General features: G+C 41.8%; 1 protein-coding gene across 4 annotated transcripts in view; it reads left to right on the forward strand.

Annotated features, from left to right (window-relative positions):
• Positions 1-15,807, forward strand: part of LMO1 (LIM domain only 1) — a 77,328-nt gene extending 61,521 nt beyond the window's left edge. For all 4 annotated transcript variants that reach the window (XM_034770096.1, XM_034770095.1, XM_034770094.1 and 1 more), the window contains 2 exons: positions 10,511-10,636; positions 15,360-15,807. In XM_034770096.1, coding sequence (XP_034625987.1) covers positions 10,511-10,636; positions 15,360-15,465 — 232 coding nt within the window. In that variant the 3' untranslated portion in view covers positions 15,466-15,807. The remainder of the gene's footprint in view (positions 1-10,510; positions 10,637-15,359) is intronic.
• Positions 15,808-16,442: the final 635 nt, after the last annotated feature.

Consider the following 16,442-nt stretch of genomic DNA (forward strand, 5'->3'; position numbering starts at 1 on the left):
AATAATGGAATTTGGTACACTAAATATGTTACAAAGTCTTTACAAAGCTAAGAAGCAAGCCAGTTTTGAATCTATAAATGTGGACAGAGAAAAGGTAAATGAAACCTGATGGGAATAGTGCATATAATAGTAGGAGCACATAATCTATTGGTGTCCCATAGGCTTTATATAAAGGATAGAGGGCCTTTTTGAATGGATATTGGCCCATGTGGTATGGTAACTGGTGAGATCCACTGAGGAGCTCGAGCTGTTTGAGAATGCACTGCCTCGTGATTAGTAAACAACTCCCAGCAGTGGACTTAGCTTCCCCCTTCACTTGGTTGGAGCACAAATCTATTCCCTTCCAATGGGGATTGTTGCTGTAGGTGGCACTTAGCATTCTGGCCAACTAGTGCGAAACAAACGGTGTATTTTCTGTGGTCATTGGCCGTGGTGCTTATTTGTGCATACATTTAAAGAAATACTAGATGACATGCTGTAAGTTGCTTCAGTTGCATTTTTGCTCGTTCATGAATGGAAACTTTTGAAGGTGCACCTCAGAACTCACCTGTGGCTTCTGGGCTGTTCAGTGCTGTTCTTCTTTGGAGCCCCAGACAGGAATAGACATAATCTATTATGGCGATCGGGGGAGGTCCCAGATGACTGGAAAAAGGCTAATGTAGTGCCCATCTTTAAAAAAGGGAAGAAGGAGGATCCGGGGAACTACAGGCCAGTCAGCCTCACCTCAGTCCCTGGAAAAATCATGGAGCAGGTCCTCAAGGAATCAATTATGAAACATTTAGAGGAGAGGAAAGTGATCGGGAACAGTCAGCATGGATTCACGAAGGGGAAGTCGTGCCTGACTAACCTAATTGCCTTCTATGATGAGATAACTGGCTCTGTGGATGAGGGGAAAGCAGTGGATGTGTTATTTCTTGACTTTAGCAAAGCTTTTGATACGGTCTCCCACAGTATTCTTGCCACCAAGTTAAAGAAGTATGGGCTGGATGAATGGACCGTAAGGTGGATAGAAAGCTGGCTAGATTGTCGGGTTCAACGGGTAGTGATCAATGGCTCCATGTTTAGTTGGCAGCCGGTTTCAAGTGGAGTGCCCCAAGGGTCGGTCCTGGGGCCGGTTTTGTTTAATATCTTTATTAATGATCTGGAGGATGGTGTGGACTGCACTCTCAGCAAGTTTGCAGATGACACTAAACTAGGAGGCGTGGTAGATACACTAGAGGGTAGGGATCGGATACAGAGGGACCTAGACAAATTAGAGGATTGGGCAGAAAAAAACCTGATGAGGTTCAACAAGGACAAGTGCAGAGTCCTGCACTTAGGACGGAAGAATCCCATGCACTGCTACAGACTAGGGACCGAATGGCTAGGTAGCAGTTCTGCTGAAAAGGACCTAGGGGTCACAGTGGACGAGAAGCTGGATATGAGTCAACAGTGTGCTCTTGTTGCCAAGAAGGCTAACGGCATTTTGGGCTGTATAAGTAGGGGCATTGCCAGCAGATCGAGGAACGTGATTGTTCCCCTTTATTCGACATTGGTGAGGCCTCATCTGGAATACTGTGTCCAGTTTTGGGCCCCACACTACAAGAAGGATGTGGAAAAATTGGAAAGAGTCCAGCGGAGGGCAACAAAAATGATTAGGGGTCTGGAGCACATGACTTATGAGGAGAGGCTGAGAGAACTGGGATTGTTTAGTCTCCAGAAGAGAAGAATGAGGGGGGATTTGATAGCAGCCTTCAACTACCTGAAGGGGGGTTCCAAAGAGGATGGAGCTCGGCTGTTCTCAGTGGTGGCAGATGACAGAACAAGGAGCAATGGTCTCAAGTTGCAGTGGGGGAGGTCCAGGTTGGATATCAGGAAAAACTATTTCACTAGGAGGGTGGTGAAACACTGGAATGCGTTACCTAGGGAGGTGGTGGAGTCTCCTTCCTTGGAGGTTTTTAAGGCCCGGCTTGACAAAGCCCTGGCTGGGATGATTTAGCTGGGAATTGGTCCTGCTTTGAGCAGGGGGTTGGACTAGATGACCTCTTGAGGTCCCTTCCAACTCTGATATTCTATGATTCTATGATAATGCATAGATCTTTCCTGGAAGAAGTGCTATCCTGTTAACTGGACAGCTGTGACCGGTGCATGGAACTGGCATGAGAACTAGCTCTTTTTAGTGTGAATGTTTTCTCCTCTTCTGAGTGGGGTAGAGCCCAGTGGCAGGAGCCCTACTGGTTCTGTACATTCTTGGCCTGCCTGCATTGCTTTGCAGGCTGCCATCCAATGCGTCAAATAAGGCAGTGGGCTTTCTGCACTGAATACATTTTGTCTGAGTCACTGAGGACATCTTTCAAATGTGCTTCAGAAACTCTTAGCAGACCATATCCTCATCATTTGTTTCAGAAAATAAACTGTCGTCATTGCCTGCGAAGGAACATTTGTTAACCTTCATGTTTCCTAAAGCACTTTCTTCTTCATTTTTAATTCTGAAAGATGAAATCCGATCTTGAGTTGTTTAAATTTGTTATCCTTGCAATCCCACCTCAGTCTCCAGCTACATACAGATGTATTTCCAGATACGTTATTGTCTAAGTCAATGTATTTACCATTTGGTTAACAGTCGTGTTGGCTAGCTTTTTCATCTTTAATTTATCTGTCTCTGTTGAATAGGCAAATTCTGTTGGAAGCTATTATTCCTGGTATAGAAATCCTTACAGTGTGCTTCTTTGTAAATTGCTTGTTTAATACAAAAACCAGTTGTTTTATTGATCCACAGACCTACTTGAAGATCCACCAACTTGGAACACACCAGCAGTCTCTGTGAGCCCTGCTCAGAGTTTCTTGGTGGAACTGCCATCTTAATTCAGAATTTTCAGTGGGGTGCTTTTTGAAGATGCATTTGATTCTCTCCTATCTTACACCAGTGCAACTCCATTGTCTTAAATGGAGCTCTTCCTGAGTTACACCCATGTAAATCAGAGGAAAATGAAATTCAGTACGACAGAAACAGACCAAATGACTTCTGCATATTTCATATGTACCAGCACTTGTTAGGTACTTGTCACAATTTGATAAACAAAACAGTTGGTCCTGGTCAGGACTTAAATGAGGGTATCTCCAAAGGAAGCTCAAATATTGCATGAAGAAATGTATGGTAAATCAGAAGAGGGCATGTTTCTCTCTAAGGGTCTGATCCAGCTCCTAGTGGAGTTAATGGGAATCTTTTCACTGGCTTCAGTGTGCTTTTGATTAGGCCCTAAATTGGTATGGAACCAATGCCTCAGCATAGACTAGGGGCGTGTTGTTCTGCTTATCGCGACTTTTTGAATGGGAGCTCAAACTGGGGTTTTCAGCTTATCTGGTTGTTAATGATCCCAAAACCATATTTGGGAGAGAGAGAGAGAGGTGTTTTTTACTTTGTCTTAACCAAATTCCAATTTAGGTAGCTATAGTACCTTCTTCCCGCCTAAAAGTTCCTACTTCCAGCTGGATTCAACCTTCATCTTTTCCTGTCTCCAGCTTTTTGGACAGCATTGCTTTGTTCTGCCTCAGTAATAACCACCTACAGTTTATATTTCAGTTTGAGTAAAGAGCTTAGGGATGCCTTTGGATGCAAGTTATTGCTTCCAGTAAATGTACAGTATTTTTATTCGTGATTAAGAAAAGTGAGTCTTTGATTTTCAAAAATATGTGATAGTTTTGTCTGGCTAGAGAGCATGCCCAGCAATGCCTCACTTTCAATAGACTTCCATGTGAAAGTAATGATGGTGGCACCAAATCAAATGGCCAAACCACAGTTCCACATTTCAAGCACAAACTTTGAAAGTTCCAGTGTGTGCGCCAAAACTAGCAAAACTTGAGCTAATCTGTCAACGGTGTCATTGAAACTACATTCAGGAGCATTAATCAGCAGAAAGAACTTGATAAACTGGGAAGTCTTCCAAGGAGGGTGCTATTTATTTTTTTTCAATAAATATACAGCATATATGGGCATCAGCAGCAGATATATTAGGCAATGATCTGTTATTAAAGGGACACAATCAACCTGCTTATATCCAGAAATGTATTTTCTGTGAAAAAGATGATAGATGCAGCATGGCCAGAAAGGACTGTGTTTTAAAGTTGGGTTTTACTGAAGATCCTAATAATGGTGTAGAGTTTGTTAAACTGACTTTTATTATTCTTAACCACTTTGAGGCATTCTGCATGGGATTTCCCTGCCTCTAAACTGTTTTGTACCTAGACAGTTTGACAGTGAAAAAGTAAATGTGCACTTTATGTGCAAAAGATAGTGCATTTCAACCACATTGTCACACTTCATATTGTCACAGCAAAGATTATTTCCTATGTGGTTACTGAGATGAGGGCCTTTCACGTATACAAACCAGAACTTTCCAGGATAACAAATTGCAGTTGGGTTTATTAGTTGATTTTAATTTTATTTTTCAAAACCTTCTAACAGGGGTGGACTAATTCTTGTAGGCTTTGATGTACTGACCTGCCTCTAACACTTTCAAACTTGCAACTTTCCTATTAATATTTCTAAACTCTCCTAAGAAAACTTGTCTCCATATATGTGTGTTTACACAGCATCTGTGAAAGCCAAGATTGGTTTTAATGTCAATTGGAGCAGTTATACTGTAGGAAGATTGGAGCTTTTGAGGGATATGGTACTTGTATTCTGGCACCGGGTGGGACAGCTTCATACCAAGTGTAAATCTCTTGCTCTCTAAAATGTGGAGGGAGGGACCAAAAGATCCAAAATAAATACCTTCCATATGGATTATTCAACTGAAGATGTGTGCCTTGAGGAATCCTGAAATTTATGCCCCGTAGTCTCCATGCTAGTTGGCCACCCAAGCAGAGAGCTTTTTATACTATGCTGGTTCAGTTCCTTCTATTTAGCTATCCATGAGTAATAAACCCTCTGGCATAAAATGTACGTTCTCTGGAACTGAACTAGAAATCATCATGAAAGAACAACTTAACCGACTTCATTAATGTCAAAATATGTCTACTTTCCTTCAATTGGCACAACTTTCCACTGTAGCATTGACTCTGCTATATTCACAAGTGTGCACTCACTGACAGGTATTTACCACATGCAAGTATTTACCACATGGCAATCTGATTTTTGCCTTATGCTGTTTTTGTGGGAGCCAAGAGAAACCGAACACAGGAGTAGGTTACATCTGTATCCCACACAAAGACCGATTAGAGATGTCCTTCAGCCTTGACTCTACATTTTAGAATTGGTTTTACATTTTTATCATATTAAGTGGCTGTTAAGCTTTTTCTACAGCTATTTGCATACTCAGTATTTTGTCAGCTCACAATAAACACGTGTATTGTTCGAACTGTGTCAGCCGCATGCAGCTGACAAACACTGATGTAAGTTGTTTGAGTCCAACTTGCTGGAGGGTTTTGAACTGGTAGGAACAGGGCTCTTTCTCATGACTATGAATTCAAGGTACGAGAAATGGACATAGGAACTTCCACGCTGGATCAGACCCAGGGTGTATCTAAACCAGTATCCAGTCTCAGACAGCAGCAGCATGAGATACTTTGGAGGAAGGTGCAAGAATTTTATTATAACGATTATCACCACTTGTATTGTAGAAGTGCCAAGGCGCCCTCATCATAGACCCTGTTGTGCTAGGCGCTGTACAAGCAAGAACAAAGACGGTCTATGCCCCAAAGAGATGACAATCTAAATATAACATAATAGCAGATGGTTACAGAGCAGCTAGAGGAGTACAAGTTAAAAATGAGACCATATTGGTTAGCATGGTAGGCAATGGTCTCCTCATACTGAAACCACTTAATCCCTAGTAATTAGTGATTGGTTTAAGTATGAGGTTTACTCTCTTCTAAAATCTGCTTGTGTTAACTATTATAACTCTGGATATTCTTGGTATCCATATAAATGTCCAGTCCCTTCTTGAATGTTGCTAAATTTGTGGCCTCAACAGTCCTGTGACAATAATTATCACCATCTGATTATGTTTTGTGTGGAAAAAGTGTCCTTGAACTTGCTGCCTCTTTAACTTCACTGAATGTCCTCCTTGTTTCTCATATTATACAGCAGGGAGAATGAAAGCTCCCAATGTACCTTCTCTATCCCATTCTGTGCTTTATATACACTTATATCCCTTCTTAACCATCTCTTTTCTAAAGTGAGCTGCCCCCAATCTTTTCAGTCCCTTTTCATAGGAGAATTTTCTGGCCCCTGACTGACTTGCTGCCGGTTTGCAGATACCAGGATGGAGGGCAATCTTGGTATTGCTAGGTATTTAGAAATCCATTTGTAGATATTGTTTGTAGGTTTAGAGATAATGAAACAGATGTGCAGATTATCATATAGCTTAGACCATAAATGAATGTGAGTGGGGCGAGAAGGAAGATTCATGGAAAGGGTACAAATCTAATGTTCATTCACGAGTGATGAATGTAAGTTGGAAATATAGAATGTGTTTAAAATGATGGGGAAGATGGTCACTTTTAGACAAGTCCCTCCCTTTCACATACTCGCCAGTATAAGCCCCTCACTCATACCCTAAAGAAAAGGTAAACTCTGGGTAATTATGCCCCTACTGTACATTTAGTCAGTTTAAAGTACCTTCACAGCATTGCTGAATTCCAAAATGTTGTACAGAAGATTACTGTTACAAGCAGCTAAGTCTTTAAATAAAAAGAAGCCTCCCAACAGTTACATAGCACTTCCACAGAGTGCTACCCGCTTGCCCCTCAATTCATTCGTATTCACTGCTGCTCCTATGTGCCAATTAGCTTTAATTTTTACTATACACAATGACATCAACAGCTAATCGGAATATAGAATAGCTGGATTTTAGTGTGCCTATAAACTACAGAAAATTGTCCTTGGCTAAATTCCTGCTTTCAGATTGGCTGACGACAATAGACATGGTTAAGTTCAGAGTAAGAGCCATTAAGCATAATTACTACCACAGGGTAAAAGTTTAATTGTGTTAAATTTTAAATCTGCATAGTCTAAGCTTATTTACAAGCTGGTGAGGTCCTTCTGTTACATAAGAGAGAATAAATCTGTACTTAAAAATTGCTGTCTTCTAACTTTTAAGAGAGTTTTAAAAAGAGGTTAAAAACCTTCCTTGTCTCATTTCCTCCCCACCCCACCCCACCCCCACTGGCGTCATGCCAGTGAGAATATTGAGGATCTTATGGTATATTTCCCTGGTATGCTTGAGCTTTCGGGGGTGTGTGTGTGTGTGTGGGGGGGGGGTGACAGACAAGATGGGATTTGCTATGGAGAATGCATCCAGAGGATGGAGTATGTGTTTCCTTTTTTTTTTTTTTTTTTTTTTTTTTGTGGCTTCTTTTTAAACTAAACCATGGGATGTATTGATGATGAAAGGGAGTTCCCCCCTAAAATTAAAAAAACAAAAACCCAAACTGCTCCTCGTGTGATCTCCAAGTGAGGAGGTATGGAGCATGACAGCTGGACATGCCAAAAAACAAAGACCAAATTCTTAGTTGAAAAATGTCTCTTCTTTGCCTCAATCTGCACTTCCTCCAACAGCAAAAAGCCTGTGAACTTTGAGCTACAAGTCAGGCATACTCGAGAATTTTAGTGACTATATAGAGCTTTAAATCGTTCCCTGAGAAGTGATTAAAATTAGAAAGTGCTATAATGTGTGTGAAATGTTCATATGTTAGGGAAGGGAGGTGGGGGCTGTCTGAAACTTAATGGAAGGAAACAAGATTAGCACACTGAAAAACTGGGAGCTACATTTATGTAGACATTAAAAGGCAACATAATTTCAGCTGGACAAAACATAAACTGCAGCTCTTATGCAAACATTCAAAGCTATTTAACACTTGGTTTACCCCCCCAACCCCTGAAAAGAGACAGGTGAATCCAGTGCCAAATACAATCTTCATGACAAGATTCAGAGTAACAGCCGCGTTAGTCTGTATCCGCAAAAAGAACAGGAGTACTTGTGGCACCTTAAATTTGTTAGTCTCTAAGGTGCCACAAGTACTCCTGTTCTTCTTTTTACAATCTTCATGTTTCTTTAACTGTTTAAATAGTTAAGTGAACATCTGTCCAAACTTCCCCATCATTTCCATGTAGAGAAGTATCCTATTTGAAGGGTGAAGAAAACTGCCTGTTTAACAATGCAAATAACTCTGTCTGGGGCCGCTTTATTTTATTTAATCTAGATTGAGCTCCACACAACTGTGATGCTAATGAATAATGGATATTTTACGCTCACAAGAATAGTGGCATCATGCACAGAACAAATTTACGATTAACTTCCACTGTTCTCCTTACCTAATGTATTGGGCTGCTTTGCTTGGGTTTTATTTGTATTTTTTATTTTAAGTGATTTTTTTAATGTTTGCTGTGATTTGGATATTCTAAAAATGCAGACATCATTGTTCTCCTAATCTGCTAGTTCTCTATCAAATAGAAAAATTGAAACTAATGACGGCTGCTACTGTACTAAGGGTGTTCTAGTTATATGATGGAAGACGGTTACACCAAGGAGTGATAGAGACACTTCTGTTTTGCCAAGTAAAATGACTATGAATCAGAAAATACAAATTTGGGGCTATATTATAAATTGGCACCCCATCCAGAACGAGGGGCATTGTAGCTTTGCTGGCCCAGGAGCATTCCAGGGAGGGCACTGTGAGCTTCTGCTGGCACTACCACCCTTGCTCCGGTCTGCTACTGGTCCATAATAAGACACGCCCTTTCTTGCAGTGTCCCTTACCACCTGTGTAGGACTGGGAGCAGCAGTCCTCTGAAGGCTACTCTCTCTCCTGCACTAATCCATGATGCAGGGAGCCCGTGAAGGGCTGGCTCGCCTGCTATCATAAGAGTAGGCCACCATCCTGCCCTTGCTGAATATGTTGCCGTTTGTTTGCCATTTTGCTCGGTCTATTGCGGTACAGGCTTTCCAGCCCTAATGTGGTGAAGTCCGAGGGCAAGAGTATTTAGATCTTACATTGCTGTGTCTCTGGTACTATTTTTATCTGGCCCATTGTACCGTAGACTTATTTTTTTTTTGTAAAGTGTCATACACAAATGTCTAGTCTCCTCCCACCGAAAACAGTCCAGTGGCCTTCAAGCCAAGAATAACAGAAAAGTAAAGGGTGTCTCTTGTAACATCTGACACAAGAAGTAAGACTTTTTATATGCCCAAAACAAGCTAACATGATAGCTCAGGAGCCTGAGAGCGGAAGGGTTATCTTGAGGATCTTATCACACTTCAGTGATTACTGTCCAGTGATCAGTAGCATTGATTTGTTCAGCAAATTGTAGGCTGAGAAATCAGACATAGGTGTTCCTCTGCCAGGCTGCAAGTGGTTCTCTCTATTCTTTTTTGCCTTTTTGTAGTGGTGGAACCAGTAAGTACTGGCATTAGCAAGATGCAACTCCAAAGAATTGAAACAGACTTTAGGCCCCATATATGTTTAGGGGGATGTACACACGTGTGCATGTTTACATGCACGCCAAACTAACAATCAGCAGGAAGAAGGTGCCTTCCACATAGCTCTGAGAACACTTAAATCACATGCATTCTCTTAAACAGAAAGTAACTAAGTGTATATTGACTATTTGCAGCTTAAGATTGAAATCTTTGGTTCGTTGCATGCATCCCCAACTGGTTCCTATAGCTCTAATTTAGAAGTGCTGTGATGCGTGTCCCCAGGGAGTGGCACTGGCTCATGGGTCTTCAGGGACTTGTCCAAGGGCTGGGGGGGTGATGCCGTAGCTCTTGGTTAGTCTCCCTGTGGGAGCTGTAAGAGCAGCAGACATCTGGGAAGAGAGATAGCAAAAGCCATGACAAAAGTGGCAAAGCTTCCAGTGCAGAAGGGCTGTCCTCAAGGACTGGGGAGCTGAAGTGAACTGTTGAATGTACTGTTTGTGCCTTGGTGTAAAAAGCCTCCCAGGAAGGTCGAGGAGGGTGGAGGTCTTAGCAAAATTTATAAAGTGGCTTTGTAAAACATTATTGCCAAGTGTCTTTAGATAAGTGTGTGTTCCTTTAAAACAGGAGGTAAGTTAGACTTTTCTCCAGTGGCAGCTTTGCCTGCCGGAGTTGGCAAAGTTAGTGAGTCGTCTGCATTTCACTCATTGTCATCAGCTTGGATTCCTCCATTAGGCAACAATGAAGAGCAAATGGGTGCTGAGTGGGGTGGGGAAGGAAGCAAGATGTTCAGAGAAAAAACCCTGCAAATAGTTTTGTTTTGACTGAAATTGTGAGCCCCAAAATAGCACTGAAAGTATCTTTAATGCTTTTCTCCATTAGATAGTAAATTAGCCCAAGGCTCACAAGCCAAGTGAAGTTTCATCTCGACAATCGGCATTTGCTCACCAGGCAGTTTTATCCCAAGTTCCTGCACACTGGTTGGTCAGCGAAATGGATACTGCAACTCCTATTTATTGGTGCAATACAGTATTTGATACTGCTAATTACACTTAATTAGTGCTTCCACCATTTAATTAAAATGGCTTCTAATGATTGTGCTTCTTTGGCAGGCTCTTTGGTACCACCGGGAATTGCGCTGCCTGCAGTAAACTGATCCCTGCCTTTGAGATGGTGATGAGGGCCAGAGATAATGTTTACCATTTGGACTGCTTTGCCTGCCAACTCTGCAACCAGAGGTGAGGACACAGTTATTACAGAAAAAAAAAAAAAAAAAAAAACACAAACTATTTTTTATTTTTGCCCACGAACCAAGGAAATCCGCTTGATCTTTGCCACCTCTCTGGGGCCGAGAAACTGCTAGCACTGGCTGGGTTGTCTTATTTGTAGTTGCAGGACAGACCCAGTCTATGTAGGCAACCTTTTCGAGGATGTGGGCCTGGTGGAGCCAAGGGGAGTTGGAGAGGTGTGTGCAAGGACTGCAGATCCAGGCACAGTAGGCACCAGACAGCTGTTCTGAAATAGTTGTAATGCAACTGAATAAACAGCTTCTGAGATCTTTCAGCATCTAGCCTGTTTGCTGAACACCCATAGATGGAGATAGGACCCTCTCTTGCACAAATACTTCTAACTCAGAGTGACTTAAATCAGACTTCTGACAGGCTCAGAAGTGAGGAGGGTACGAAGGAGAAATATATTCTAGGTAAGCCCTTTTGGAGAGTACGAAGTGCTCTCTTCAGTTTGCTGCATAAGCAATAGGGCCTGCTTGTGGGGTAGTTTTAAATGGGGCTGTACCACACCTGACTGGAAGATGCAGAGAGAAATACATATCAGCGTATACAATGAAAGGACATATGGGTTCAGCCTGACTCATTTGGTATCTATAAAAGACTAAATGCGGGGGGGAGGGTGCGCGCGTGCAAAGACTTTAGGACATGCTTTTCTCTTGATTTTGGTGCACTTGTCAGAAGATAGAGTTCTCCTCTTGGAAGCTGAGTGTATTAAATGGAGCATAGTCTCCCTTTTTGAAGCATGCATTCTTAAAACTTCCCCCTCCTTGCTTAGGCTGCCCGTTAAACCACAAATTATTATTTATGAAGGGACATGTGGTAAAAGAGGAGGAAAAGAAGAGTGAGTAAGCTCAATGGGAGAAAAGCACGTTACTTCAAAGCCAAGTTAACATACCTGATATTTCACTTAAAAATAAGATGCATCACATTCAATTACTCTGGAATTTCAGTCAATATGGAGTTGTGTGTGTGTGATATTTACACACACACACACACACACACACACACATGCTCACACCTTTCTAGCTTTCATGTTAGATTTGTGAGAACATATCAAAATACAGGGACGGACTTTCCTCTCACACTTGTTTTATATCCGTATAACTTGGTTGAAGTCTGAGGAGTTGCACCTGACTCCCAGCAGTTCATGTATGAGGAGAATCAGACACACGGTATGTAGTTTGGGTGGCTTTAATTGAAGGCACTGTATCAAACACAAAGCTGGTATTATTTGTTTGGGGGAAGAATGCCTTCCTATTAATACTGACAGCTGCAATAAATCAAGCTGTCCCCAGTTTAATAGGGTTATTCCACTGAGGTTATAGTGACATCTAGTGGTTGGTGCGCTGGACAGGGAGCGTACTGTCTTGCAGACAAACTGTATTTCCCAGGGTTTTGGTGCATAGTCCTATTTTTAATTCTGTCTTTGATATTCTTCTGATATACCTTACTGCTATCCAGAAAGCATTGGCAGACCTATCCATTTTGTGACTGCGCTGGCAGGAATTCAGCACCTCCCTCCCCAGAGATGAAACTCAATAGTGAGCAGCCTCTCACAAGCAGAGTCCTCAGTTAGGTTTTTTGGGATCCATTGGTATTACCCTGTTTTTTTCAGTCCCAAGCTCCAGTCTTAGCATAGTGGGTTTTTTTTTAAAAAGGCAAAATAATTCTTTATTTAATAGTGTTAGGTACGAAATATTTCCATCAGCCATCGTCTCCAACGCACATCAAAAACACTGATTCCTAAAATGTATCTTGGGCCTAACTCATGTTGCATTTTTAAGGGTAAGTAGCTGTTGTCTATCTACTAAACCTTCTTTTTACCACAGTAATCTGCTGACACATCAGTATCCTAAGATGTTTCAAGCAGTTCACCTGCCTTTTTCTTGTGTTGAGTTCTATTCTGAAAGTCACTTTATAAAAATGGCATCCTGGGTTCAATGTTCATGTCTCACTGATTCCTGATGAAACTCGCTCAGTAAGATAAGTTTTTCTAACAGTTCGGCACTCACGGTGTGTATGAAGGCTGGGTTCCCTTTTCCTCACACATCAACCTCCAGAAAACTGCTGGGTTTGCACAGGCGTAAAACGCTTTGGGTGTGACACCAGCATGCTAAATCTTGATTGGTAGTTGTGCATGAGAAAGAAAGAACTCCACTTCCTGCTGGGTCCATGCTGAGTTTTCAGAGCTGGCAGCTGGAAAAAAACATCTTTGTCTTGTAAATTGAGCACATTGTGAGAGAGAAACATGGGACCCCATGATGCCTGGTTTTCACCTGATTTTAAAAGAACTACACTCAACCACACCCTACGAATCACTTTTCAGCTCTCCCATGGCTGCTCTAGACCCCAGCTAGATTTGGCAAGAGGCGGCTGTTGACTGTGCTGATTTGTGCTTGTGGCGTGACATTGTTTTGTACTCCTGCTCCTTGGGTTTTATGGTCACAGTTTAAGTAACATTAAGTAGCAGAAAGTCAGCAGCTGTCTTAAGTTGCAGTCTGGAAAATGTTGGCTAATAGACTTCGTATATTCAGCAAATCCATTGGTGAGGCTGTAACTTTCAGGAGAATATGTGCAATGTTGCTTTAACTGGAGTCTCCTCTTAAAGAAGCAGCTTTTGTTTCTTTTCTGGAATACAGCGTTAAAAGTTAGCTAGCTGAATTTCAGACTATTATAAAGAGGGTTTCAGGTGCAGGCTAGGAGAGGAGACTCTGGGTGCTGAGCTAAATCACACACTGAACCATACTAATTAAGCGCACTGTGGAAGCCACAGGTTTTCGCTATACCCACTTGCCAAATTAAGCAAGGCATCAGCTGACTTATAGGCATCCATTAGGGGAAAACTTGTATGAGGTGCTGGAGAGGCTTGGATGTGGTAGGTCCCATACAAATGAACACTCCTCGTATAATTCAGACTGTCCAGTCTGATAGCAGGCTTTCAGTCTCTAGCTACCCACTGACTATCACAGGCCGAGAACATATTCCAGATCAGGACTAGAGAATTTCCCTTGTACAACCATGCATAGTAGTATGGTGACCAGACAGCAAATGTGAAAAATCGGAATCGCGGGGGAGGGGGTTAATAGGAGAAATATATATAAGAAAGACCAAAAAATCGGGACTGTCCCTATAAAATTGGGACATCTGGTCACCCTACATAGTAGGGGCACATTTTCAAGGCTTCATGACTCTGCTGAGGAAAAAGTTGTCCTCTTTCCGTGGGCTTCATGTTGTGTAGGGCCTATATTTCTCCTCCGAACTCCTAGCTAATGTTTTTGCCTCTTTAAAGTTCATATCTGCCAGTTCCTAGCTGGCTGGACATGTGTGCACCAGCTATATCTGTCTTTCAGAACTGGCCGTCTGCATCACTATCAGCTGTACCTGCCCTGAAGTAGTGGGACTGGATTAGGACACTGAGGCTGTCTTGCCTATATCCTGCCTTGTTGTCAAGCACTTAGCATGTGCTAAGTCAGACTCTGCCCTTGAGTGGGAGATCAGTGAAGAGCACTGTGTGTATTATCCTAAAATTCTAGATTAACTTTTACATCTATAGCAAACAGGAGGTGTGAGGAGCCAAGTGGCAGTCAAACTGCACCTTGCAGGTGTTGTGTGCAACCTTTTTGACCTTAATGATCAAATAAAATTGTTAAATATCACAAGTCTCTCTCTGTCAACTTTAATACAAACAGAACAATTTACATGGTAGACAGAGAACTTCACGCTCCATTCCAAGAAGATAAAGGTTAACCGAGTCTAGCCATCCATCAAGAAACTTCTATTTATTGTTCAGCACTGTACATAAGGGGGTGAGGAAGGACTTAATAGCCATTTAGTGCCTGTAAATTAGTGTAAACACTGCCTCACCTGGAAATTTGAATACCATAGAACATTTCAAACATTTTGTGTAACATAACCGGTTTGCTTCCCGGTTTCAGTGAATTCTGAAAGCTCATGTCTATTTGGGGATCTATTCCATCACTTTTCATGTTGGATTATTACAGTAGTATCTATAGCAGGGGTAGGCAACCTATGGCACACGTGCCAAAGGCGGCACGCAAGCTGATTTTCAGTGGCACTCACAGTGCCCGGGTCCTGGCCATCAGTCTTGGGGGGCTCTGCAATTTAATTTAATTTTAAATGAAGCTTCTTAAACATTTTAAAAACCTTATTTACTTTATATACAACAATAGTTTAGTTATATATTATAGACTTACAGAAAGAGACCTTCTAAAAACGTTAAAATGTATTACTGGCACGCGGAACCTTAGAGTGAATAAATGAAGACTTGGCAAACCACTTCTGAAAGGTTGCTGACCCCTGATCTATAGGCTTCAACAGAGATCAGGGTCCCTTGTGCTAGGCACTGTTCAAATGCATAGTATGAGAGGGCCTCTGTGCCAGAGAGCTTACAGTCTAAATAGACAACACAAACAAAAGGTAGGAGAGGGAAACAAGGTGGTGAAGTGACTTGAGTCTCTTAGAGATCAGTGGCAGGGCCAGAAATAGAACTCAGGTTGCCTGGTTCCTAGTCGAGTGCCCTATCCACTGTATCCTGCCTCCCTAAATTCCAATCCAGTAAGTATAGTTCATAATGTACTGCCACCTGGTTAATGCCAACTAACATTTGGACATGCCTGACTTTATTTATTTATTTATTTATTTTACATTTCAGATTTTGTGTGGGAGACAAATTTTTCCTGAAGAACAACATGATCTTGTGTCAGATGGACTATGAGGAAGGGCAGCTGAACGGAAGTTTTGAGTCCCAAGTTCAATAACGATCCCTGCTTTGCTGAAGCACTGTGGGATGGACGTTCAGCCACACAAGCAGTGAGGGGCGTCTGTCAGCTTGCCTGCAATATTTTTTTAATTCTTGGTCCAGAAAGGACTATATACATTGTAGTACTTTTTTCCCGCCCCCAACACAAAGCAGTTACAAATTTAGATGTACAGTTGTGCCTGCTTAGCTGAGCACTGCATTGCCTGTATGTTTGTGAGTTTTTTGGGGTCTGGGGGAGGGCTCTGTACAGTCTGATTTCTGTATATAAACTGGAACATTTATTTTATGAAAAATGTAATGCAATTTTATTACTGGTGTGAATTAAAAATTATGAATGTTTCCTGGTCATTTTAAGTTGTGGTTTATTCGTAATACAGTTGGGGCTTGTGTTTCCTGCATTTGATGCTGACCAGATATTTTTTTTAAAAAACAATACACAGATCCCTGGAACGCTCATGAAATAAAATAACGGGCAAGAGTTTAAACTACTACAAAAACAGACAAGAGTTGGGGGAGGAAGTGCTGCTCTGAAATTCAACCTCTCAGTTTCACCCACATCACGTTTCGTCTCCACAATTGCTGTCGTGTAGAAAAGGCATAAATGAGCTCTGTGTGGGTGATAGCTGGGGAATCTTTACTGCATCACTAGTCAATTCCCATGAGGACTGTGGTAAACAACTTCTTTAATTGTTCACCATGAATGGTATCTGTGGCCACAGGCCTCTTTTAAGTGAAAGCACCTCAGTCCAGACAGAGCAATGTTATGACCAAGAACCCTATTGACCAGCTAATACAATATCTCTTCAGTATGAACCCTAATGAATAGAATCTATCTAGCCTTGTCAACAGGTGGCCAGTTACTGATCAGAATATTCATTTCAGAGCTTTGGTATGGCTTACTTCTCTTATACAGGGCATCAGTTTTCCAAGTGTCAGGCACCAAAACAGCTGATGCCAGAGACTTCAAACGAAGCC

The sequence above is a fragment of the Trachemys scripta genome, chromosome 4, assembly GCF_013100865.1.
Source record: "Trachemys scripta elegans isolate TJP31775 chromosome 4, CAS_Tse_1.0, whole genome shotgun sequence".
In the NCBI taxonomy this organism is placed as follows: domain Eukaryota; kingdom Metazoa; phylum Chordata; order Testudines; family Emydidae; genus Trachemys; species Trachemys scripta.